The sequence below is a fragment of the Sciurus vulgaris genome (assembly GCF_902686455.1).
Source record: "Sciurus vulgaris genome assembly, chromosome: 6".
NCBI classification, from domain to species: domain Eukaryota; kingdom Metazoa; phylum Chordata; class Mammalia; order Rodentia; family Sciuridae; genus Sciurus; species Sciurus vulgaris.
This window is the reverse complement of record NC_136466.1, coordinates 38714606-38741297: the sequence shown is the minus strand read 5'-3', so window position 1 is coordinate 38741297 and position 26692 is coordinate 38714606. Positions and strand designations below refer to the sequence as shown.

At 40.9% G+C, this 26692-nt stretch overlaps 1 protein-coding gene across 7 annotated transcripts in view; it reads right to left on the bottom strand.

The window, feature by feature from the left end:
• Positions 1-26692, bottom strand: part of ZNF346 (zinc finger protein 346) — a 74167-nt gene that overhangs the window by 13176 nt on the left and 34299 nt on the right. For 3 of the 7 annotated variants that reach the window (XM_079144644.1, XM_079144645.1, XM_079144646.1), the window contains 2 exons: positions 8051-8144; positions 4006-5429 (listed from right to left, as the gene is read on the bottom strand). In XM_079144644.1, the coding sequence (XP_079000770.1) occupies positions 5342-5429; positions 8051-8144 (182 nt within the window). In that variant the 3' untranslated portion in view covers positions 4006-5341. Of the gene's footprint in view, positions 1-4005; positions 5430-8050; positions 8145-22876; positions 22956-26692 lie in introns of those variants that run through there. The other 4 variants (XR_013764598.1, XR_013764599.1, XR_013764600.1 and 1 more) reach the window with 3 other exon arrangements.

The window sequence follows — 26692 nt, the reverse complement described above, 5'->3', positions numbered from 1 at the left end:
TGGCTCTGGGGATTTACCTGAGGGATACGCTACTATTAAGTTATATCCCCAGCCCTTTTTATTTTGAGACAGGGTCTTGCATTAAATTGCTGAGGCTGGCCTTAAACTTGTGATTCTTTGCCTCAGCTTCTCAAGTCACTGGGATTACAGGTGCATGCCACCATATGTGGCTCATACCTAACTCTTTAATTCGTACAATAATCCACAGGTACTAATGTTTCACCCTGAAGTGGAGGTTAACTAACCCAGATCATACACAGCTCTGGAAGGGTAGAGCTGGGCTCTGAACCTGGCTGCCTGGTTCCACAGCCTGAATTTGCCATTGCACTAGACTGTCTTTTCAGGGCTGATGCTTCCCTGTGAGACCTTCCTTGGCTTCTAGAACCATGGGCAAGAGCTCTCTCTGATGTCTGCCGGCTGTATTATGGGTCCTGCTCACTCATATCTGACACCATCCAAGACTAGAGAAATTCAAACCTGATATTAGGGGTGTTGAGAATATAGGAGGACCACTGATTTGAAGTCAGGACCCCTAGGTTCAAATACCTGGGTATCATCAGAATGGCTAAAATCAAGAAGACCAAGTACCCAGTGCTGACAAGAATGTGGAATTGCTGCTGGTGAGAATGTTAAGTTGGTAGAACCACTTCAAAAAACTATTTGGCAGTATCTAGACATGCAAAAAACACACAAAAATCAAGTCTTCAAAACCAAACCAAAACAAAAAGCTCCCAAAACAAAAACAAATAACAAAAGACAAACCTACTCTGATTTTACTCCTGAGAACACGAGTGCATATGTGTACCAAATAACATGTACAGAATTTTTCATGGCAGCTTTATTTGTAGTAGCTGCAAACAGGAAATGATCATACTGTCCATCAACAGTAAAAAGGCTAAACTATAGTAGATTCAAATAGTGGATTATTACATAGCATAAAAAATGAATTTCTGATACAGTAACATGAATGAGTCTCAGATATGTTACTGTGCAAAACAGGATATATAATTCCATTTTATAAAACTCAAGAGCGATATAGTGATAAAAATTAAAATAACAGTTATTTCTAAGGAACAATGACTAATTAGAGGAATAAGGAAAACTTCTGGAGGGCTGGCAATGTTCCATATCTTTTCTTGTTTTGAAGGCTGGCACTGAACCTAGGGTCTTGGGCATGCTAGGTGAGTGTTCTACCAGTGAGATACACCCCAGCCTGACATTCTATATCTTGACCTGGAAGGTAACTACCCAGATGCCAACATATATGTAAGGACTCATCATTCTAAAAACTGGTATACATTACTAAACAGATGCTGCAACCCAAAGCTGAAGGTGGGGAAGGGAACGTTATTAAATAAAAACAATTCCTGGGTCTAATGGAGAACATTATTTTTTGCCCTTTAACCTGGTAATAGCCCTACAATTTTCCTTCTAGGATCACATCTCTTCCTCTTTCTCAATGTGTTGATTGATGCAGCTGACTCCTCAGGCTTTAGATATATGACCCAAATCAGAGCACTCATTCTCCTGGCCACAGTGACTGGTTCAGGAATGGGAACAGGACCATGCTGTCTAATGAGTTCACTAGTTGGAATTACTAAAGGTGATTTTTCCACTGTTGTTACTGATATATCAGGATATAAACCTGGAGTGTCCAATGTCCTTTTGTCAAGTCTTGGAAACAGTCCGCCTGAGAAAGAGGCTGCACAGTACAAAATGATATTCCTGATGAAAGGGTGCACTATTAGCCTGGCATGGTGGCGCAAGCCTGTAATCCCAGAGACTTGGGAGGATGAGGCAGGAGGACTGCAAGTTCAAAGCCAGTCTCAGCAACTTAGTGAGACACAAAGTAACTCAGCGAGACCCTGTCTCTAAATCAAATATTAAAAAGGGCTGAAGATGTGGCTCAGTGGTTAAGTGCCCCCTGGGTTTAATCCCTAGTACAAGGTGTGCACTGTTAGAACTTGGATCTAGCTATCATTGTGATTGGAGTTTTCATTAGGTGAACCAATAAATTATTTTTTAGCTAACGACTTTGATTTGATTTTCTTAGTTACAACCATAGTCTACCACACTGAATATTGGATAAAATTCTGGGCAGTATAAGGGAGGATTGGAATGTAAAACAAACACTGAGCCTTGTTTGATTTGTTTTGTGGATGTTGCTGCTGCTCTTCCCATGAATGGCTGCTTGCTCTGAGACCATGGCACTGCCAGGGATCATGTGGGAAGGACTCTGATTTTCATATGGAAAGGGTTCTGAACTAGGAGTCTAGAGAACCAGACTCTACTCCCCATTAAGTTACTTTTTAGAGGTAAGATTTTGGCAAATCACTATAGATCTTTGAGACTTGTTCCTTCTCTAAATAGAATATTATTATCTAACTCCAGAAGTAGTTATGGTTGTGGTGGCACACACTTGTAATCCCAGAGGCTCAGGAGGCTGAGGCAGGAGGATCATGAGTTCAAAGCCAGCCTCAGCAACTTAGTGAGGCCCCATGAGGATGCAATTCAGTGATTAAACATCCCTGGGTTCAATTCCTGGAACCCCCCACCCCTCCACACACAAAAGAAGTAGTTATATAGATCAAATGCTAGTTTCCTAACTTCTCCAGCTTTTTCATACTCTTTGCTGAGTTATTTTCTATATCCTTGGGCGTTACCACAATACCTGGTACAATCTTGTAACTCACTGCCATAATGCTCTTTAACAGTGTATGAGCTCCCCAAGGGCAAGAAAGAGTTCACCTCTAGTGTCCCCACACCAATGCTGGTCACATAGTTGGCAGGGATTCCTGAATTCAGAAAAGGAAGTCCTGCAGGTCCTGCAGGGTAGGGCAGTCCATTCCATCCCTTTGCCCTTCAATTCCTGCCCTGTAACTGGGGTTGGTTCTGACATACTGGGCAGTGTAGAAGAGATATGGGGAGGGAACAAGGATGTAGCTCAGTGGTAGAGTTCTTGTCTAGCATGTGCAAGACCCTGGATTCAATCCCCAATAAAACACACACACACACACACAGAATTGTAGGGGGACACTGCTGATGTAGTCTGAGTTTGGGAAGCTGACAGTTGAGCAACTACCCTGGGGACATACAGAGCCTTTCACAGCTGGCCAGAAGCAGGTGCCTAGGGTCTTTTTGCTGAGTGAATCACGGGAGCTGGGGGTGCTTCGTTCTGGCTGTCTGCAACAAAGGTTGGACAAAGGGTTCCTGAGGCCACGACACTTTCACTCTTCCTCTCTTCCCCCATCTCTGGATAGAAACAATCCTTTCAAGAACCACCAGGCCTATAAGTCCCAATGGAACAAACCTATCATGGGTAAGATCTAAGCAAGAAAAGGTCATCTCTTACTCTCATTCACTCACTCAACCAATACTTCATGAAATTGCACTCTGACCAGGAGCACAGTAGAGATGACCAGGTCTGAAGGGATTAACCTAGAGAAAGTCCTACTGGACAGAGCCTCCACACTGGCCTCTTTTTCTGCTCTGCACGTCGCACCCAGAATCCTTTCAAGCACAGAGAAGATCTCCAGCTGAAATCTTCCAAAGACCTTCAGGAAGTCCAAGTGAAGGGGAAGTAGATGAGTAGAAGGAATTTGGGGCATGTGGGAGACTTTTTAGTGGGTTGCCAAGTAATCTGGATGTCTGTCTCTGTCTCAATTCTAAGATTAGCATTGAGGATCCTGGGGGTCTGAGTATGTTGGGAGAGGGGTTAAGACACCCTAGTCAGGTGCAGTGGCTCACACCTGTAATCCCAGTGACTCTGAGGCAGAAGGATCACAAGTTCAAAGCCAGCCTCAGCAATTTAGCAGGGCCCTAAGTGACTCAGGGAGAATCTGTCTCAAAAGATAAGAAATGGGCTGGAATATAGTCCAGTGGAAAAGGGTCTCTGGGTTCAAACTGCAGTACCTACCCACCCCTCCAAAAAAAAAAAAAAGACAGATATACTAGAGCCAACAGCAACATGTCCTAAATCCCAGGTCTATTAAGCTGTACTCTGGCTCAAAGAGGAAATTCTTTATTTGAATAATTCAGTGACCAAGAGAGCATAAGCATACACATACACACATACATACACACACACACACACACACACACACAAAATACGCAAAGGCATTTCATAGCTGAGGGAATAGGGAGTGAGGGAGGGGCCCACAAAAGCAGCTGGAGGTTTCTTTAACCCAGTGAAGAGGGGCCTCAGATGGTGACACTTCCTGGAATTCTTGTTTGAAAGCTACAAGGAAAAAAATGCACTCCTAGTGAAGTCCCATGCCACAAAACACAGCAGAGTTAGAGAAATCTGGCTTTGAGGCCTGGGAAAATCTGTTTCCTCCCTGTAGAACCTGCATTAGCTCCCCATTTCTTTTCCTGGGGCCCCTATGACTCCCTGGTACTCAAGGATCTCCCTGTGGATAAGGAGGGAAGGATATAGCACCACGGCTGCCTGGTGTGGGATAGTCCGCTATATAGGGGAAATAGGCTTCACAGTGCTGCAGGGCAGCAGTGAACTTATAAGCTGGCTGGCATGAGGCAGTTTGTCTTTCAGGGCACAGAATCCTCAAGGAAGGTGGCAGGTGGGAACTTTCCCACATGACCCTGGGTTGGAGGACCTTGGATAGGAGGTGAAGGTCCCCATTGGAGCTTTCCATGATCTCACTGGGCACTGAGGCCTCCTCTGGTTTCAGCTTGTCCTCAGCTGCTACAGATCCTTAGCACCATTCAGGAACTGTGGAGATGGGCAGGAGGGATAGCAAGCCCTGCCGGGACTGTGTCAGTGCTCCAGGAAGGAGATGTCACTTGGCAGAACCTGTATAATTGGCCAGCATCTGGTCCAAGGTTCAAGAGAGCATGCACATTTTGGAGACAGGGGGAGTGCCACATTAGCCCCTAAGCTCCCATGTGGCATCCACTTCCACCTATTGTTCCTACCCAGGCAAATCTGCATGAAGACTATAGGAAATATCTGGAGCTGAGGGATGAGCTCTGTATTTTAGCTGTAGGAACTGATCCCAAGCTGACCTTCAGAGAAAAGGCAGGTGCTGGGGCCACAGGACACATGGCCTAGCAGGGTTGAGGAAGGGGAAAAGTCATCCTCCGAACTACTACCCAAGTCATCTCAAGACCTCTGCTTCCCCATCATGATCCATAGGGCCATTACCTAAGGGAGGAGCAGGTGTGGGTCTGCCTGGACCTATCAGAGGCCATCTGTGGCTCGATTCTGCCTCGGGGCTACTTATTCTCCTACTGTAAGAAAGGAGGAAGAGGGAGCCAGGGGCTGACCACAGTCACAGGAAGCTGGCTCATGGCTGGTCCAATGTGTGGTACTGGACAGAAACCTCTAGTCTTCTAAGGTGCTTGAGTCTTTCTGAATGGGTTGCCTTTGTACTGGAATCTGGCCCAAGGGTGATACCATTGTTTTCGGTGACCTGAAATGAGAACCAACAAATCACAGGGTCAGTGTGTGGCATGCTTTTATTGAGGGGCCAAGTCCTTTATTTTAATGGTAGGATGGCTCTTCTAGTACCTGGGAGTAGTAACCAGGGCAGCTTTCCTCTACTGAGGTCTACTGCAGGCTGGGCAGGATGGATGGTGCCCACTTCCCATTGTCCTATTTCATTTTCATGATAATTTTGAACCCCCATTTTACACACAAGGAAACTAAAGTTCAGAAAATTTAAAGGGCTGGCCCAAAGTAAGTTTTTAAGTGGTAGGTCCTGGACTGCAGCCCATACCTTTCCATGACACCAAACCACTCACTCTGCCTACAGGGCCCTACCTGGCTTGGATCCTTATCTTACCAACCTCATTCCACACCATTCTCCCCATGTAGTCAATCGAAAGTGATCCTCCTGTGACTCTTTAACCCATTCTGTAGGCACATAGTACCACTTGATATTGCCTCCCTTGTTTATGGATTTGTTTAAGATTGTTTCTATCTCTAGAGGGACAACATTGGTCCTGGTGCCTATTGTACCCCCAGTCTCCAAACAGAGCCCAGCACATAATAGGTGCCTAGTAAATATTTGTTGAATGAATCAAAGTCTACCTTTAATAGATAAACCTTATTGGCACTAGCACTTCACATGTTTCTAATCCTCATCCAGACAGTAAGGCAAGGCTAATGAGTTCCACTTGGTAGTGGCAGACAAATGAATGGGGTTTACAGTTAAATGAGTATGAATCCTTGTTCTAAGTAACTGGGCAAGTCACTTAAGGTAAATGATATTTGGCTTCCTTTGGTTGTAAAAGAAGGGGCTGAGGACATAGCTCAGCTGGTAGAGTGCTTGCTTTGTAAGTACAAGGCCCTGGGTTCAATTCCCAGTAGTGCCAAAAAAAAAAGAAAAGGGGGGGGACATCCTACTTTTGAGCTGTTGAGAATTTAAAGGGATTGAAGTGCTGATTTGTTCAACAAATTGGAGCTTTAAAGTTACAGAAGAAATAGAGGCTGAGAGGTTTACTGGCTTGTCCAAGGTCACACTGCTGGGAAGTTTAGGAACAGACTATGAACAAAACTAGCATTTTCAAGTGTGAGTAGCTCCAGGACAGGCCTCTGGCTGGCTCTACTGAAACTACCACTAGCCAAACAGCAAGGGAGATATGCTGAAACACTATCTGAATGCCAGGCTAGGATGCTGGGGCTTGTCTCAAGCCTGTACCTAAGTCTCAAGAGTTCTTCAAATTTGGGGCTGGGGTTGTGGCTCAGTGGTAGAGCACTTGCCTGGCATGTGTGAGGTCCTGGGTTCGATTCTCAGCACCACATATAAATAAATAAATAAAATAAAGGTCTGTTGACAACTAAAATACACTTAAAAAAAAAAAGAGTTCTTCAAATTAAAGATTCATTTATAGTCAGAGTAGAAAAGACCAAGAATATTTTTTACTCCAACACTCTGTATTCCTTCCACCTTTAGTTCATTTGGCTCAATGAGAAATGCAGAATCAACACCAAAGTCAAAGCAATCATTTCAGCAGATTTTCTGGCCTGGCACTCAATTTCCTCTTACATAAAATAGGGATTATGATACCCATTTGAGAAGGCTATGTTGTAGCACATTGTTTACAGTATACATTTCCCTTCAGAGAGGGAGGGATGGAAGCACAGTGGTGCTCCTGGCTTAGGACCTATCCTCTTCATATCACATGGTGCCATGACCTCCCTTTCAGCATCCAATGTGAATCAGACAGGCTTTATTTTGAATCATGGCCCTGATCCATCATATCACTTTGAATATTGGTTGCCTATAACTATAAAGTCAGAGTAATAACCCCTTCCTCCCAAGGTTGTGAGGATAACCTGAGAGAATTTGATTTGCATGTGGCCTGCAACAGAACAGGGTTCAATGAATGCTAGTCACTTTCAAGAATATCATCACTCTATGTTCACCTGTTCCTTTCAACACACTTATCACAATTTTTTTTTTTTTTTTTTTGGTGGGGCGGGTGTCCTGGGGACAGAACCTAGAACCTTACATTTGCTAGGCAAATATTCTACCACTACACCCCTAGCCCCACTTACCACAATTTTTATTGGTTGTTCACTTGCTTAGTTTGTCTTCTCCCATCAGAATGTAAAGTTGTGAGAACAGGTATTGGGGTCTCTCTTGGCAACCATATGAGTATTCAATAAATACTTGATTACCTAGTGAAAGAATCTAGTCCTATCTGGTAATAACCTGTAGAGGGAGCTCCTGTTGCAGAACTGATATCAGCAAAGACGGGAGTCCTCAGACCAGTGGAAAAAAAACCCCACACTTCCCTAGTCAGATTGCTACAGATCAGGAAAAGGGTACTCTTAGGGTACCACAAAGGAAATCATCTATGCTTCTCCACTAAATCCTTCAGCTTAGCTGGTCCAAAGACCAGAGAGAAGTTGATGGAAGAAAAAATCAAGAGAGGAGACACTTTTTCCTGTTAACTGATTTATCTTCTGTTGACTAAGAAAAGATTACCAGGGCTCCACTTAAACTTGGTACTACCTGGCTTTGTTCTGACACAGAAAACTTGAGCCCCTGCTGCAGACCCTTGAATTTCAAAGATGGTTACTCACTGGTTCTTGTGTTTGAAGCCGCTGACGTGAGCTTGGTACTGTTCTATAGAGTTCAGCACTATCTTACACGTCTTGCAGGGATAGCCCTTCCCAGCTGAAACACACATCAAAATCAAGATATTTAGTTATCCAATAAGAAACAATTGGGAGACTGCTGCTTTTCAGAGGGAGTGCGAATGCCCTTCTGGGTTGGGGGTGGGCGGAGTGGCCGAGATGAGAAGCCCAGAGGCCTCAGTGCTGAGGAGGCACACTGGGTGTTCATGTGCTTCTAGGGTTGGGAACCTTGTTTTCCTGTGTTGCCAGTTCCAGCAAAAAGCCTGCCTAAACTGTTGAGTAAATAAAAAAATGACAGAACAAAGAGGTGATGCTTGGTGTTAACTATCTTTCCTACCTTGATTGTGCTAAGTGGCCTCATTAAGTGGGCCCTTCACTGGTGGACCTCCAGGAAGGTGCCACTCTCCTCAGGCTTGCAATAACAGTAATTAATGAGCATATCTGTTATGAACACCCATCTGTCTACCTTGGGGTGCACAGACACCCTCACTATCAGGGTTGCTTCAGTGACAAGAGTGGCCTTCTGCCATATGGCCTCGTGGTGAGTAAGAAGCCAACATATGAGACTTGACTCCGGTTCTATCTTTATGTGATCTGGCTAAATCTCCCTTCTCTAATGCTTAGCTTTTCCCAACTACAAACCAATTACACCACAATTCATAATCCTAGTATTTAGAATAAAATAGCTTCTATTTACCAAATGACTGACATAGGCATACGTTTTATTTAATGTTTGCTCTGCATAATGATCCTGTGAGAATTATAACTGTTATTTTATTTATTTATTTTATGGTACTAGGTATTGAATCCAGGAGTGCTTTACCACTGAGCTACCTCCCCAGTCCTTTTAATTTTTTTTTTTTTTTGAGACAGGTCTCACTAAGTTGTTTAAAGTCTCACTAAGTCACAGAGGTAGCCTTGAACCTGTAATCCTCCTACCACAGCCTCCCAAGTCACCAGGATTAGAGGTGTGTGCCACCATGCCTGGCATAACCGTCATTGTGTAGCAGTCACATGTTTAGGAGCACAGAGCTAGTTAAGTGGCAAACGTGGGTTTGGTTGATTACAAAGGTTTACTGATTCTAGAATGCCAGGTGCTAACTGTGTAAGACAAGCAGCTGAACACAAACCTTGAAGGCCCCCTGTGGCTCTGACACCATCTGCCACCTTGAAGTCTCACAGTTTTGGAGTGGGAACACAGCCCAGTTACCTAACCTCTCTGAGATTTGTTTTCCTCATGTATAAAAAGAGGGGCTTTTCTAAGACTCAAGTTCCTGACCTATAAAATGGGTTTGATATTAGTACCAACTATATGAGGTTATTATGATGATTTAAATAAAAGCATCTGGCACATAGTAAGTGCTCAATAAATGTGAATTTTTTTGGCGGGGAGGGGCAGGGGTACTGGGGATTGAACCTAGATATGCTTTGCCACTGAGCTATATCCCCAGCTCTTTTTATTTTTTATTTTGAGACAGGGTCTCATTAAGTTGCTAAGGCTGGCCTTGGACTTGTGATCCTCCTGTCTCAGCCTTCTGAGTCATTGGGATTACAGGTGTGTGCCACCATGCCACACCTAATTGTATGCGTTTGCCATTGTTACTGTTTTACCCTTATGGGCTCTGTGAATCATGCTGGCAAAAAGGGAGAGGCAGAGGATATCTTGATTTTTTTTTTTTTTTTTTTTTTTTTTTAAGTTGAAGATGAACACAATATCTTTTTTTTTTTTTTTTTTTTTTGCAGTACTGGGGATCGAACTCAGGGCCTTGTGCTTGCAAGGCAAGCACTCTACCAGCTGAGCTATCTCCCCAGCCCACAATATCTTTATTTAAAAAGTTTTGTCGTTGTTGTAGATGGACACAATACCTTTAAATATTTATTGATTTTTTTTTTTTATGTGATGCTGAGTATCCAACCCAATGCCTCACATGTGCTAGGCAAGCGCTCCACTTGAGCCACAACTCCATCCCGAGAAGGTATCTTTTAAACAGCATTCCATGGCAGCTGAAGCTCTTGAGAACAATGACAATCTCCTTTACTCTAGTAGTTAACCAATGTTCCTAGTTACATTTGTTTCCTATATCTTCAGGTATTACCTGGAAGACATATTCCTTTAAAGTATACAAGGAGAACACAACTGCAAGCAGAATTCAAGGTCCTTTCTAGAGATTTATAGTCAGTGTCATGTTTCACCACCATTAGGGAAAAGACAATATAAGGGATTAGCAGACTAGCAGTACCACTCTTTCCTCAAGGTCAGGAGTGGGACCTGGGATTGGTGTGGTGTTGACAACCACCAATAGTTAAGAGACATTGGTACACAGATTACAAAGCCCACTCTGTTTTCTTTCTTTTATTTCCAGAGCCAGGAATGGAACCTAGGGACTCAAGCATACTAGGCAAGTGCTCTCTACCATTTAGCTACAATCTCAGTTCACAAAGCCCACTATTCCTCTATTAAGCATCAGACACCATGCCAGAAACTTGTGTATTTAAGTCTTTGGATTTATATATCCTGCAAGTGAGATGGTTATCTCCATTTTTCAGAGCAGGAAGCACTCTCAGAGAGGTTTAGGGGTTTATGGAGTCAGAGCAGAACTTGCCCTCTGGTATGACTGTGAAGCTCCTGTTTTTCCCTTTACATCATAGGTCTCTGAACACTCTCTCCTATGTCCCCTTGGAGGAACAAGATTTCAACATACTATTTGCTTATCTGTAAGTTACATTCAAATTATCATTTGGGGCAACTGTAGAATTTATTAGAACTTCTAAAAAAGATTTGTCTAGTATATACATTAAATGAATTTCCAGCTGCTTATTTTATATGTCCAGTATTCTGGTTTACCTGTATGATTTTATGAAGCATAAGTTACTAGAGCCAATTTTTTTTTTTTTTTTTGGTATCAGGGATTGAACCAAGGGGTGCTTAACCCACTGAGCTATATCCCCAGCCCTTTTTATTTTTTATTTTGAGACAGGGTCTGGTTAAGTTGCTTAGGGCCTTGCTAAATTGCTGAGGCTGGCTTTGAACTTGTGATCCTTCTGCCTCAGCCTCCTGAGCTGCTGGGATTAGAGGCATGTACCACCATGCCCGGCTATAGAGCTGATTTTTAAACATATGGTTTATTTAAAAAAGCCTATAGCAGAAGAATGTCACTTGTCTCAAGTTGATGTAAGTCTTTCTTCCATCCTCCTTCCTTCTCTACTGTTACTTTTATTTTCTCCTCCCTTTTACTGATATACTTTTTTTTTATAGTTGTAGATGGACAGTATGCCTTAATTTTATTTATCTTTTTTAATGTGGTGCTAAGGATCAAATCCAGTGCCTCATACATGCTAGGCAAGTACACTGCCACTTAGCTACAGCCCCAGTCCGACATGCCTCTTGAAAGAGCTGTCTATACTTTTCTATACTTGTTTCTCCATTTCCTTGTCTTTCAATCACTTTGTAACCTACCCCATTACATACAAAGGCACATGAATAGTCTTTCTGAGGCCAGTAGTGGCTTCCATGTATCTTAATTTATTTTTTATTTTTTGATTCATTGTACACAAATGGGTTACAACTTTTCATTTCTCTGGTTGTAAATGATGTAGAGTCACACCATTTGTGTAATCACACATGTACATAGGATAATGATGTTTGTCTCTATTGTCTTTCCTTCCCCCTCCCCCCTCCCCCTCCCCCCCATGTATCTTAATTTAATGGACAAAAAGAATGCTTATTAGGCCTCCTCATATCTGACAGAACTGGCAATTGCTCCTTTCTTCAAATTCTCCCAGACTTTGGCTTTTGACATTTAAATTTTCTCCTCTGGTTGTTCCTTCTCAGCATCTTTTTCCATCTTTTTTTTGCGGGGGGCACAGGGGATTGAACTTAGGGGCACTCAACCACTGAGCCACATCCCCAGCCCTATTTTGTATTTTGAGACAGGGTCTCACTGAGTTGCTTAGTGCCTTGCTTTTGCTGAGCCTGGCTTTGAACTTGAGATTCACCTGCTTCAGCCTCCTAAGCCACTGGGATTACAGGTGTGTGCCACTGTGCCTGGCTTCTTTTTCCATTTTTCTTCTCCCCCCAGTCCTGGGGATGAAACCCTGAGCCTTGTGCATACTAGGCAAGTACTCTGTATTGAGCTACATCCCCAGCTGTGCTATATCCTGGTGAACCTACCACTTAATACTGGCCTCCTAAAGGGCTCCATTCTCCATCTTTTTTTTTTCTTTCTCTCATTTTCTACTTTATTATTATGATTGAACTTGAAGTCCCATGAGTACGAACAAGCACACACTTCCCAACTGAGCTACAACCCAGTCCTTTTATTATTTTTTGCAGTGTTGGGAATTGAACTTGGGGCCTAATGCATGCTAGGCAAGTCCTCTACCACTAAGCTACAACCTAGCCCTTTTTATTTTGAGACAGGATCTCACTAAGTTGCCCAGGCTGGTTTCAAACTTACAATTCTCCTATCTCGGCTTTTCAAGTAGCTGGGATTATAGATATGTACCACCGCACTTGGTGATCTAAACCATTTTTAAGTGTACAGTTCAGTAGTGTCAAGCACACTCATGCTGTTGTATAAGTAATCTCTAAAACTCTTTCGTCTTGTGAAACTGAAGCTCTATACCTATTAAACAATTCTCTATTTTCCCCTGCTCCCTACCACTTGCTCCCACCATTCTATATACTTTTGTTCCTATGAGTCTGATTGCTCTAGATGCCTTACTTAAGTGAAATCAGAAGTATTTATCCTTTTGTGACTGGTTTATTTCACTTAGCGTAATGTCTTCAAGGTTCCTCCATGTTGTAGTCAGAACTTCCAAAGGGCTCAACCATAGATCCTCAGTTCTTTTCTCTCTAAACTCTGTAAAGAGCTGGGCATGGTGGTACATGCCCATAATTCTAGTCACTTGGGTGGGAGGCTGGGAGGATTATAATTTTGAGAGCAGCCTCAACAACTCAGCAAGACCCTGTTTTAACATAAAAATTTTAAAAAGGGCTGGGGGAATGGCTGGATGGCAGGGGGCCTCTGGTCAATCCCTTGTACCAAAACAAAAGCAAATACCAAAAACAAACCATAAAAACAAAAAAAACCCCAAACCCCCAAATGAAATAAAACAAAACCTCTATAAGGGATTTCATTTATTCCCCTGACTTCTAATTACCATCTATTACAAATGACATTACCAATAGTTTCTAAACTACAAAAATAGTGACTTCATGTGGTTCAACCTAATATAACGAGAACACAGATTTCTTTTTTTCTCTATCCTTTGGCCTCCAGATCTGTATATTCAACTGCCTCTTCAGTTTCTCTAGGCTGTCTCATAGGTCTTTTAAGCTCAAGTTGACAAAATCTAGTGATCTACCAATAGCTTAAGATTACATCTGGGCACCATCCTTGACTTCTTACTTTCCTTCATCTCCTGTTTTGATGGCCAAACCTTGGCAATTTTGCTTTCTATGCGCCTCTTGAATCTATTTACCTCTGTCCATTCCGTCTACTCCTCCACTGCTATTTAGTCCAAGCTTCCATCTTCTCTAATATGAACTTCTACTAGGTTTTGGAGTTAGAGCTACAGACCCATAAATGTTGTCACTTATCAATATCAAATTCATACCAGCAGTATTACCTTGAATAAGTCACTGAGTTTCACCTTTATTTAAGGGGAAATTCATACCTATTTATAGGAATGCCATAGGGATTAAATTATAATGCATATATTAATATCGAAAAGAGACATGAGGGCTGGGGTTGTAGCTCAGTGGTAGATCATGTGCCTAGCATGTGTGAGGCACTGGGTTCCATCCTCAGCATCATATAAAAAATAAATAAATAAAATAAAGGTATTGTGTCCATTATAACTAAATTTTTTATTTTTAAAAAGATCATGACACCCATGTCCCTCTCTCTAGGTTTATTTTTGTTTACTGAAACAGATGTATTAATTTTTATACCTGCTGGTTAGGATAAGACTATTAACAATATAATTTAATGAATGGATAAAAAATGTTCACATTTTAGTAATAGAGTCAACCTAGGATCACCATTTTCAAATAGGGAGTGAGCTTTAGAAACTCATGAAGTACTTTACAGTCCTAGATACTTAGTTCTGTTTAGCTCGGTATGGTGGTGTACAACCATAATCCCAGCGACTTAAGAATCTGAGGCAGGATTGCAAGTTCAAAGCCAGCCTCAGCAACTTAGTGTAGCCCTAAGCAACTGCGCAAGACTGCGTATCAAAATAAACTAAAAACTAAAAAAAAAAAAAAAAAAAAAAAGTTTGGGGATGTGGCCAGAGATTAAGCACCAATGGATTCAATCCCCAATTCCCAAAAACAAACAACAACAATGAAAACCTTTTTTTTTTAAAAAGGAAAATTCCAAGTCAAAAAACAATTCAAGATTCAGGCACAGTGGTGCACACCTGTATTTCCAGGTACTTGGGAAGCAGAGGCAGGAGGATCGCAAGTTCAAGGCCAGCCTCAGCAATTTAGCAAGATCTTATATAAAAAAAAATTAAGGTTTCAAGATGGTGGACTAGAGGGTGGCTGCATTTCATGTTGCTCCAGGACTCAGGATTCAAAAGAGGAGATATTGAGAGACTTGGGACCAACTCAAAGCAGCCGGGTGAGTCTCTCCCGTTGGGGAGGCGTCCCGGATGGGACGGTAGTCCCGGAACGCGGGGAACTTTGTGAAGTAGAGCTGCCGGCGAGACACCCCTCCCCCCGCTGGAGGGAGGAGTTCACTAACTCGGACAACTGGGAGCATCGTAGAGGAGGCCGCTCAGCACAGTGCTGGGACTCGGAGCAACCACTGGGGCTCCGGGCGGCGGCCCAGAGGAGGGGCTGCGAGGAGAGCTGTTTGGACTCAGAGCAACCACTTCTGAACACCAGGGCCTGAGTGGAGGAGGAGGAGGAGCAGTGCGGACAGGCGCTTGGACTTGGAGCGACTGCGCCAGAGCTACAGGCGGTTGCCAGAGGAGGAGCTGCTCGGCGAGCTGTTTGGACTCGGAGCGACCATTCCTGAACACCAGGGCCTGCCCTGAGGAGGAGGAGGAGAAGGGTGGCTGCTTGGATTTGGAGTGACTATACCAGAGCTACAGGCGGTTGCCGAAGGAGGAACTGTGTGGCGAGCTATTTGGACTCAAAACGACCTTTCCTGAACACCGGGGCCTGCCTGGAGGAGGAGGAGGAAGAGGAGGAGCACGGTGGGTCGCTTGGACTTGCAGTGACTGCGTTGGAGCTCCAGGCGGCTGCTCAGAGGAGGAGGCGAGTGGTGAGTTGTTTGGATTTAAAGCGACTGCTCCTGAACACCGGGGGGCTGCCTGGAGGAGGAGCGCGGTGGGTCGTTTTGTCTCCAGTGGCCGCACCAGAGCTCTGGGCGGCTGCCCGGAGGAGGCGTGCAGCGGGTCACATGGACTCAGAGCGACTCAGAGTGACTCACAGTGACCGCTCCTGAACACCCGGGGGGCTACCTGGAGGAGGAGGAGGAACGGGGCGGGTCACTTGGACTTGGAGTGACTGCCCAGGGCTACGGGCAGTTGGAAGGAGGAGGAGGCTTGCAGTGAGTTGCTTGGACTCCTAGTGACCGCACCGGAACACCAGGCGGCTGTCTGGAGGAAGAGGCATGTGGCGGGTCTCTGGGACTCGGAGCGATTGTACGGGGCTCCAGGTGGCTACTCAGAGGAGGGGCCGCATAGCCAGGCGATTAGGTGCAGAGCAGGGTCCCAGGACCTAAGAGTCTTCTTGGTGGAAGAGCCGCACAGAGACACGCTTAGGGCGGAGCAAAGGTTCCAGGACTGCGGGCAGATTATCTGAGGAGAGGCAGCCTAAGGAGACTCATCTGCGAAGGGTGAGGCTCCCAGGCCCTGGAGGAAGGGCCGGGCCCCTGGGAACGTTGCAGAGGAAGGCAGCCCAGCCCAGGCAGTAGTTGTAGATTGAGCGGAACCTCTAGGAGGGGAACCGACCAGCAAGACCTCCCCACCAGGTGAGTCTTCCCTGTCGGGTGAGGTTTTCCCATAAGGACGGTAAAACCAGAGACACAGGCCCAAACAGGCCTTGCCTCAGCCCGCAGCCTAGTTATCCTTTGGATGACCACTGGTCAACAAGTGGAGACACCTCTGCCCACTAGTAGGGAATATACCCCACCTGAAGGCCACCACCCCTAGAGAGGCAGCTTCCTTATGGAGCACCACACTATCAACTTCCTCCAAGACTTCAGCCTACTGAAGGCTAAGAGGGGATATACTAGAAATCTTCAGGGACATAAGTCAATAGAGGAAATCTGCAATATCTCAGCGGTCCACTGATACCTGAACAACATGAGAAAACAAGGGAAGAATATGCCCCAATCAAATCTAGATGTTACATCAATAAAACCCAATGACAGCATGGCAGAAGAAATGACAGAAAAGGAGTTCAGAATGTACATAATTAAAATGATCAGAGAAGCAAATGATGAGATGAAAGAGCAAATGCAGGCATTGAATGATCGCACCAATCGACAGTTAAAAGAGCAAATACAGGAAGCAAAAGATCATTTCAATAAACAGTTAGAGATATTGAAAAAAAACCAAACAGAAATCCTTGAAATGAAGGAAACAATAAACCAAATTAAGAACTCCATAGAAAGCATATCCAATAGGATAGAACACCTGGAAGACAGAACCTCAGACATTGAAGACAAAATGTTTAACCTTGAAAACAAAGTTGAACAAACAGAGAAGATGGTAAGAAATCATGAACAGAATCTACAAGAACTATGGGATATCATGAAAAGGCCAAATTTAAGAATTATTGGGATTGAGGAAGGCCTAGAGAAACAAGCCAAAGGAATGAACAATTTATTCAATGAAATAATATCAGAAAATTTCCCAAATCTGAAGAATGAAATGGAAAATCAAGTTCAAGAGGCTTATAGGACTCCAAATACACAAAATTACAACAGACCCACACCAAGGCACATTATAATGAAAATACCTAACATACAAAATAAAGACAGAATTTTAAAGGCTGTGAGAGAAAAGAACCAAATTACATTCAGGGGGAAACCAATACGGATATCAGCAGATTTTTCAATCCAGACCCTAAAAGCTAGAAGGGCCTGGAACAACATTTTTCAAGCCCTGAAAGAAAATGGATGCCAACCAAGAATCTTATACCCAGCAAAACTTACCTTCAAATTTGACGATGAAATAAAATCCTTCCATGATAAACAAAAGCTAAAAGAATTTACAAAAAGAAAGCCAGCATACAGAACATTCTCAGCAAAATATTCCATGAGGAAGAGATGAAAAACAAAGAAGCAAATCAGCAAAGGGAGGAATTATCCTAAAGGAATTGTCAAATAAAGGAGGAACCAAGTCGTGTCAAATAAATAAATAAATAAATAAATAAATAAAATTTTAAATATGAACCAAATGACCGGGAAACCAAATCATATCTCAATAATAACCCTGAATGTGAATGGCCTGAATTAATCAATCAAAAGACATAGACTGGCAGATTGGATTAAAAAGAAAGATCCAACAATATGTTGCCTGCAAGATACTCACCTCACAGAAAAAGATACTCATAGACTAAAGGTGAAAGGATGGGGAAAAACATACCATGCACATGGACTCAGCAAAAAAGCTGGAGTATCCATCCTCATTTCAGATAGTGTGGACTTCAAGCCAAAGTTAGTCAGAAGGGATAAAGAAGGACATTTCATACTGCTTAAGGGAAGCATAAATCAGCAAGATATAACAATCATAAACATCTATGCCCCAAACAGTGGCTCATCCATGTATGTGAAACAAATCCTTCTCAATTTCAGAAACAAAATAGACCATAACACAATAATACTAGGTGATTTTAACACACCTCTCTCACCACTGGACAGATCCTCCAAACAAAAATTGAACAAAGAAACCATAGATCTCAATAACACAATTAATAATTTAGACTTAACGGACATTTATAGAATATACCATCCAACCATTTATAGAATATACCATCCATCCATCCATCCATCCATCCATCCAAGAATACACTTTCTTCTCAGCAGCACACGGATCCTTCTCTAAAATAGACCATATATTATGCCACAAAGTTAATGTTAGCAAATACAAGAGGATAGAGACACTACCTTGTATTCTATCAGATTATAATGGATTGAAGTTAGAAATAAATGAAAGAGGAAAAAACAGAAACTATTCCAACACCTGGAGATTAAACAATATGCTATTATATGATGAATGGATAACAGAAGATATTAGGAAGGAAATTAAAAAATTCTTAGAGGTAAATGAGAACAAAGAAACATCATATCAAAATCTCTGGGACACTATGAAAGCAGTACTTAGAGGGAAATTTATTTCATGGAGCGCATTTAATAAAAGAAGTAAAACTCAACAAATAAACAACCTAACACTACAGCTCAAAGCCCTAGAAAAAGAAGAACAGACCAGCACCAAAAGTAGTAGAAGACAGGAAATAGTTAAACTCAGAGCTGAAATCAACAAAATTGAAACAAAAGAAACAATACAAAAAATTGACAAAATAAATAGTTGGTTCCTTGAAAAAATAAAATTGATAAACCTTTAGCTACACTAACAAAGAGAAGACGAGAGAAAACCCAAATCACTAAAATTCGGAATGAACAAGGAAATATCACAACAGACATGATTGAAATATAAAACATAATTAGAAGCTATTTTGAAAATCTATACTCCAACAAAATAGAAAATTTTGAAGACATCGACAGGTTTCTAGAGACATATGAATTGTCTAAACTGAACGAGGAGGACATACACAATTTAAATGGACCAATTTCAGGTAATGAAATAGAAGAGGTCATCAAAAGCCTACCAACAAAGAAAAGTCCGGGACCAGATGGGTTCTCAGCCGAGTTCTACAAAACCTTTAAAGAAGAGCTCATTCCAATACTTCTCAAAGTATTCCATAAAATAGAAGAGGAGGGAACCCTCCCAAACTCATTCTATGAAGCAAATATCACCCTGATACCTAAACCGGACAGAGACACATCGAGGAAAGAAAATTTCAGACCAATATCCTTAATGAACATCGACGCAAAAATTCTCAACAAAATTTTAGCAAATCGCATACAAAAACATATTAAAAAGATAGTGCACCATGATCAAGTGGGTTTCATCCCAGGGATGCAAGGTTGGTTCAATATCCGGAAATCAATAAATGTCATTCACCATATCAATAGACTTAAAGTCAAGAATCACATGATTATTTCAATAGATGCAGAAAAAGCATTTGATAAAATACAGCACCCCTTCATGCTCAAAACACTAGAAAAAATAGGGATAGTGGGAACATTCCTTAACATTGTGAAGGCCATCTATGCTAAGCCCATGGCTAATATCATTCTAAATGGTGAAAAACTGAAAGCATTCCCCCTAAAAACTGGAACAAGGCAAGGATGCCCTCTTTCACCACTTCTATTCAATATCGTCCTTGAAACTCTAGCCAGAGCAATTAGACAGACCAAAGAAATTAAAGGGATACGAATAGGAAAAGAAGAACTCAAACTATCCCTATTTGCTGATGATATGATTATATACTTAGAGGAACCAGGAAATTCCACCAGAAAACTTTTGGAACTCATAAGTGAATTCAGTAAAGTAGCGGGATATAAGATCAATGCACATAAATATAATGCATTTTTTATATATAAGTGATGAATCTTTGGAAAGAATAATCAGGAAAACTACCCCATTCACAATAGCCTCAAAAAAAATAAAATACTTGGGAATCAATCTCACAAAAGAGGTAAAAGACCTCTACAATGAGAACTACAGTACACTAAAGAAAGAAATTAAAGAAAACCTTAGAAGATGGAAAGATCTCCCATCTTCTTGGATAGGAAGAATTAATATTGTCAAAATGGCCATACTACCAAAAGTGCTATACAGATTCAATGCAATTCCAATTAAAATCTCAATGACGTACCTTACAGAAATAGAGCAAGCAATTATGAAATTCATCTGGAAGAATAAGAAACCCAGAATAGCTAAAGCAATCCTTAGCAGGAAGAGTGAAACAGGGGTATCGCAATATCAGATCTTCAACTCTATTACAAAGCAATAGTAACAAAAACAGCATGGTATTGGTACCAAAATAGAAAGGTAGATCAATGGTACAGAATAGAGGACACGGACACAAACCCAAATAAATACAATTTTCTCATACTAGACAAAGGGGCCAAAAATATGCAATGGAGAAAAGATAGCCTCTTCAACAAATGGTGCTGGGAGAATTGGAAATCCATATGCAATAGAATGAAACTAAACCCATATCTCTCACCATGCACGAAACTAAACTCAAAATGGATTAAGGACCTCAGAATCAGACCAGAGACCCTGCAAATTATAGAAGAAAAAGTAGGCCCAGATCTTCAACACATTGGCTTAGGACCAGACTTCCTCAACAGGACTCCCATAGCACAAGAAATAAAAGCAAGAATCAATAACTGGGATAGATTCAAACTAAAAAGCTTTCTCTCAGCAAAGGAAACTATCAGCAATGCGAAGAAAGAGCCTACAGAGTGGGAGAAAATCTTTACTAATCATACTTCAGATAGAGCACTAATCTCCAGAATCTATAAAGAACTCAAAAAACTGTACACCAAGAATGCAAATAATCCAATCAACAAATGGGCTAAGGAAATGAATAGACACTTCACAGAAGAAGATCTACAAGCAATCAACAAACATATGAAAAAATGTTCCACATCTCTAGTAATAAGAGAAATGCAAATCAAAACCACCCTAAGATTCCATCTCACCCCAATTAGAATGGCGATTATCAAGAATACAAGCAACAACAGGTGTTGGCGAGGATGTGGGGAAAAAGGTACACTCATACATTGCTGGTGGGGCTGCAAATTAGTGCAGCCACTCTGGAAAGCAGTGTGGAGATTCCTTAGAAAACTTGGAATGGAACCACCATTTGACCCAGCTATCCCACTCCCTGGTCTATACCCAAAGGACTTAAAATCAGCATACTACAGGGATACAGCCACATCAATGTTCATAGCTGCTCAATTCACAATAGCCAGATTGTGGAACCAACCTAGATGTCCTTCAATTGATGAATGGATAAACAAACTGTGGTATATATATACAATGGAATATTACTCAGCCATAAAGAATGATAAAATTATGGCATTTGCAGGCAAATGGATGAAATTGGAGAATATCATGCTAAGTGAGATAAGCCAATTTCAAAAAACCAAAGGTCGAATGATATCGCTAATAAGTGGATGAGGACACATAAAGGGTGGAGGGAAGGGTTAGTGTTAGGGTTAGAGTTAGGGTTAGGGAGTGGGGCAAGAATGGAGGAAGGAAGGACTGTATAGAGGGAAAAGAGGGGTGGGAGGGGTGGGGGGAAGGGAAAAAATAACAGAATGAATCAAACAACATTACCCTATGTAAATTTATGATTACACAAATGGTATGCCTTTATGCCATGTACAAACAGAGAAACAACATGTATCCCATTTGTTTACAATAAAAAAAAAATTAAAAAGGGGTGGGAGCTGGGGATGTAGTTCAGTGGTAGAGCACTTGCCTAGCATGCATGAAGCCCCAGGTTCAATTCACAGTACCACAAAAAAGAAAAAAGAAAACAGAAACCAACTTAAGATCAAAACAAGAGGTTTTCCCCAAATAGCAGAAATTTTACATGGTGAAATGACTATTTTGTGGGTATAAATCAAACAATACAAATATAAAATCTATAACCAATTTACTTCAAAACATTCATACTGCACTAAACGAAGTGTCAATGTCTTTAGAAAGGCCACAATATAAACACTGGCTATATTTACATCCTCCAGACTGAGTTTTCAGACAATTTATAATCTTCTATCTCTTCAAATCCAAGTTCTTTTGAAAATCTTTTGAAAATACTGGAATGAATGTGCATTAAATCCTTAAAGCACTGTTATCTGGGCTGACTGTCACATGTATCTAGGGCTGATAATAAATTAATTTTAGATTCTTTAATTATTTCATATAAGGGAAGAAGGAGAAGAAAAAGGAGGCGAGGAAGAAGAGGAGGGAAAGAAACTTAGAAGGGAAAGAGAAAAAGAGGTCTTTCCCAAGTATTTTCCTCTGTGTATATTAAAACTTGAAATAATCAGCATAGGACTGTAGTTCAGTGGGATAGCCCTTGCCTAGTACGCACAAGGGCCTGAGTTCAATCCCCAGTATTGCAAAAACAAAAAATAAAAACAAAATATCAAATGGCATAAAATGAGCATTCCATTCATGGATAGATTTAAATTTTAATAAGTTATTCCTGAAGTTAGAAGAGACACCTTTTGCTTCAAATAAAAAACCCTAGAAGAGTCAGATTTAAGTTATAAAAAATTAAAACTAGGCCTTTGTGTAAGTTTAATGTTCTTTACCTAGCAAGTCTCTCTAGCCCGGATGGACACCAGGATATTTATATTCTTTATATTGTAGGACTCTGAGAACCAGAGACTGTATTATGTAAATTGGGGTCAATATTTTCTATTGAAAACATCGATACTGTCAGGTGTGGTGGTGCATACCTATAAACCCAGACACTTGGAAGGCTGCAGCAGGAGGAATTGCAAGTTTGAGGCTGCCTTGGCACCTTAGCAAGACCCTGTATCAAAATAAAATAAAAGGTCTGGGGATATAGCTCAGACATAGGCACTCCTAGGTTCAATTCAAAGTGCTGCTAAAAAAAGGAAAAAAAAAAAAAAACACCAAAAACCCCAATGTTACCTTTTTGTCACCAAAGATATAGAGTCCATTTTCAGTTTCCACACATTCATGAAGTAACTTTCTCAAGTTTTCTTAGTGCCTAAATATTCAGGGATAACAATTTGAATGAGGTCTCAAAAATAAGGCACAAAAATCTACATATTAGTACTTATTTCAACAGAACTGTTAACTCTTCAGAAAGGTATCTTTAACTATAAAGAAGCTAAGATACTTTTTAATTTATAAAGCCAGTTTTTACGCATACACATAAATAAAATAAGCAGCTTCATATGAAATTAAACTAGGTCTTTCTGTTCTAGAGTGAAAATTCTACTATGCAATAATTATTCTAAAACTGTGTTAGTATGTTACAAAAAGTTGCTAAAATACATACTTTTGGGGGGGCAGTGCTAGGAATTAAAGCTAGGGTCTCCCCCTTAAGTCCATATCGATCTAAAAAATTAAATTGATTTTTGGTACTGGGGATTAAGCTTGGGGGCACTCTACTACTAAGCTATATCCTCAGTCCTTTTTTAATTTTTTACTTAGAGACGCTGTCTCAATAATGTGTCCAGGCTAGCCTCAAACTTGCAATCCTTCCTCAGTCTCCTAAATAGCTGGGATTACAGGTGTATTATAATACCAGGCTACATTTTTATTTTTAATTGACACAGAGTAATTGTACATAATTATGATGTATACTGTGACATTTCAACACACATAGATCTGACCAGGGTAATTGACTTATCTATCACCTCAGACAATTATCATTTCTTTGTGCTGAGAACATTCAAAACCTCTACTAGTTATTTTGAATTATGCAATTAGTTATTGTTCATGATATTTATTGAAATATGGTATAGCATACTGAAAGTTATTCCTCCTATTCAACTGTACCCGCTTTTTCTTGTTGTTTGTTATTTTTCCTCTTAATTGTACTGGGGCTCAAACTCAGGGGTGCTTAACCACTGAGCTACATTCTCAGACCCTTTTTTGTGGCGGGTGGTTACAAGGGATTGAACTCAAGGGTGCTTAACCACTGAGCTATGTCCCTAGCAGTGCCCCACCCCCCTTTTTTAAAAATTTTGAGACAAGTTCTTGTTAAGTTGCTTAGGGCCTCTCCAAGTTGCTGAGGCTGGCTTTAAATGTGCAATCCTCCTGCCTTACCTCCTGAGCTACTGGGATTATAGGCATGTACCACTATGCCTCCCAATTTTTTTTAATTAAGATATTTCATGAATATTTTATTTATTTACTTTGTGGGACTGAACTCGGGGCCTCATGCATGCTAGGCAGGCACTCTAATATCGAGCTACATCCCTAGCCCAGTTTTTTAAAATTTTGAGACAGGGTCTTACTATGTTGTCTAGGCTGGCCTTGAGGTGGCAATCCTCCTGTCTCAGCCTCCTGGGTCACTGGGATAATAGGCGTGTGCCATCACACCCAGTTTATGTATTTTTTTGATAACAGTCATTCCAATTGTGGTGAGATGACATGTCACTGTGATTTTGATTTACATTTCCCTGAAGATTTGTGATGTTAAGCATTTTTCCAAATATTCATTTACCATTTGTATATTCCCCTCCCTCTTTTTCTGGGCAGTACTAAGGATTGAACCCAGGGTCTTGAGCATGCTAGGCAGGCACTCTACCACTGAGCTACATTGCCAGCCTGAATATCCCCTTTTGAGAAATGTTTATTCAGGTTGCTTCTTCCTTCTTTTTTATCTCTAGGTTTCTTTTTCTCTCTCATAATTAGATTGGTTTGTTTTTTGCTATTGAGTTGTCTAAATTCCTTACATATTCTGGATATTAAGAATATCTGCTGAGGGCTAGGGATATGGTTCAGTGGTAGAGTGCTTGCCAAGCATGAGTCAGGTCAAAAAAAAAAAAAAAAAAAGGATATCAGCTGAATGGTTTGCAAATATTTTCTCCCATTCTGCCCATTCTGTTCTCTTCATCTGCACCCCCACAGGGGATTGAACCCAGAGGCACATAACCACTAAGTTACAGCAGAAGTCATTTTTATTTTTACACAGGGTCTCACTAAGTTGCTGAGGCTGGTCTTGAATTTGTGATTCTTCTGCCTTAGTCTCCCAAGTTGCTGGGAGTTACAACTTAGTGAGATCTTGCCTCCCAATAAAAAAAAAAAAAAAAAAAAAAAAAAAAAAAAAAAAAAGGTAATCCCTGGTACCAAAAGAATTTAAAAAAAATTTTTTTTTTTTTTTTTTTTTTTTTTTTTTTTGGCCTATGTTGCCCAGGCTGGCCTTGAACTCCTGGGCTCAAGTGACCCTCCCACTTCGGCCCCCTAAGTAGATGGGACTGCAGGTATACACTATGGCACCCAGCTTGTTTTGTTCTTTTTGGTTAAGATGGTTTTGGCTATTCGGTCTTTTGTTTCTATACAAATTTCAGGAGTATTTTTTCTAGTTCTGTGAAGAATATCATTGACACCTAAAAAAAAAAAAAAGATTTTTAGTTGTAGATAGACACAATACCTTTATTTTGTTTATTTAGGTTTTTTTAATGTGGGGATCGAACCCAGTGCCTCATGAGCCACAATCCCAGCCCTCATTGGCATTTTGATAGGAATTACACCAAACCTGTAAATCACTATGGGTAGTATAAGCATTTTACATTTACATTAATTCTTCCAATTCATGAACATGGGTTATCTTTCTATTTTGATGCCATCTTCAATATCTTTTATTATAAAATTGTCATTGTAGGGCTGGGGTTGTGGCTCAGTGGTAGAGCACTTGCCTCACATGTGTGAGGCACTGGGTTTGATTCTCAGTACTGCATATAAATAAATGAATAAAATAAAGTTCCATCAGCAACTCAAAAAGTATTTTAAAAAATTGTCATTGCAGAGACTATTCACTTCCATTTATTCCTAGGTGTTTGAGTATTACTAATTGTTTGTAACTATTGTGAATGGTATTATTCTCCTAATTCGTCAGTAATTTTGTTATTGTTATATAAAAATATTAATGATTTTTTTGTGTGTGATATTGGAGATTGAAACCAGAGCTGCTCTACCACTGGGCTACAACCCCAGCCCTTCTTATTTTATTTTGAGACAGGATCTTGTTAAGTTGCCCAGGCTCCAACCTGTGATTCTTCTACCTCTGCCTCCTTAGTTGCCAGGATTTCAGATGTGAGTATGCTCAGCAATACTACAATTTTTTGTATGTTGATTGTCAATCATGCAGTCTTACTGAATTTGTTTAACAGTTCTAATACACTGATTTTTAAAATGTTTTATGAGTTCAATCAGAATGTATGATAAAAAGGATGTTGGGACTTAGTTCCTTTATCTGGTAAGTGTGTGACTGATGACATCTGTCATCCTTCCAAGTGGAAAGTTTGTTCCTTTTTTGGTGTTATTTTGTAGAAATGTCTCTCCTGGGATGTGTTCCCATAGATATAGATCACAAGGCCTCAAGACTGGTCCAGTCACTGGGATTACATGTGTATGCCCCTCCACCTGGCTAGTTTTAGTAATCATCTTCTTCTTCTTCTTCTTTTTTTTTTTTTTTTTTTGGTACCAATATCTCCTACTTAATATAACCAAACCAGAGTTGAGAGGCAAAGCTTTAATGTAGGGTTTAAATTCTGCTGACATCAAGCAATCTTTCTCTTTCATGTGTAATAAGGAAAGAACTATTAGAACATGAGATTCTGCCCTAATCTGCTTAAGATCAGTATCTATGAAAAGCACTACCAAAAGACCAAAACCAACATTTAGTTAAAAACGACACAAACAAAAGTTACATTTAAAAGAATTGAGCAATAAGAAAAATTTAGATGACCTTGGCAAAATAACCTTACCATA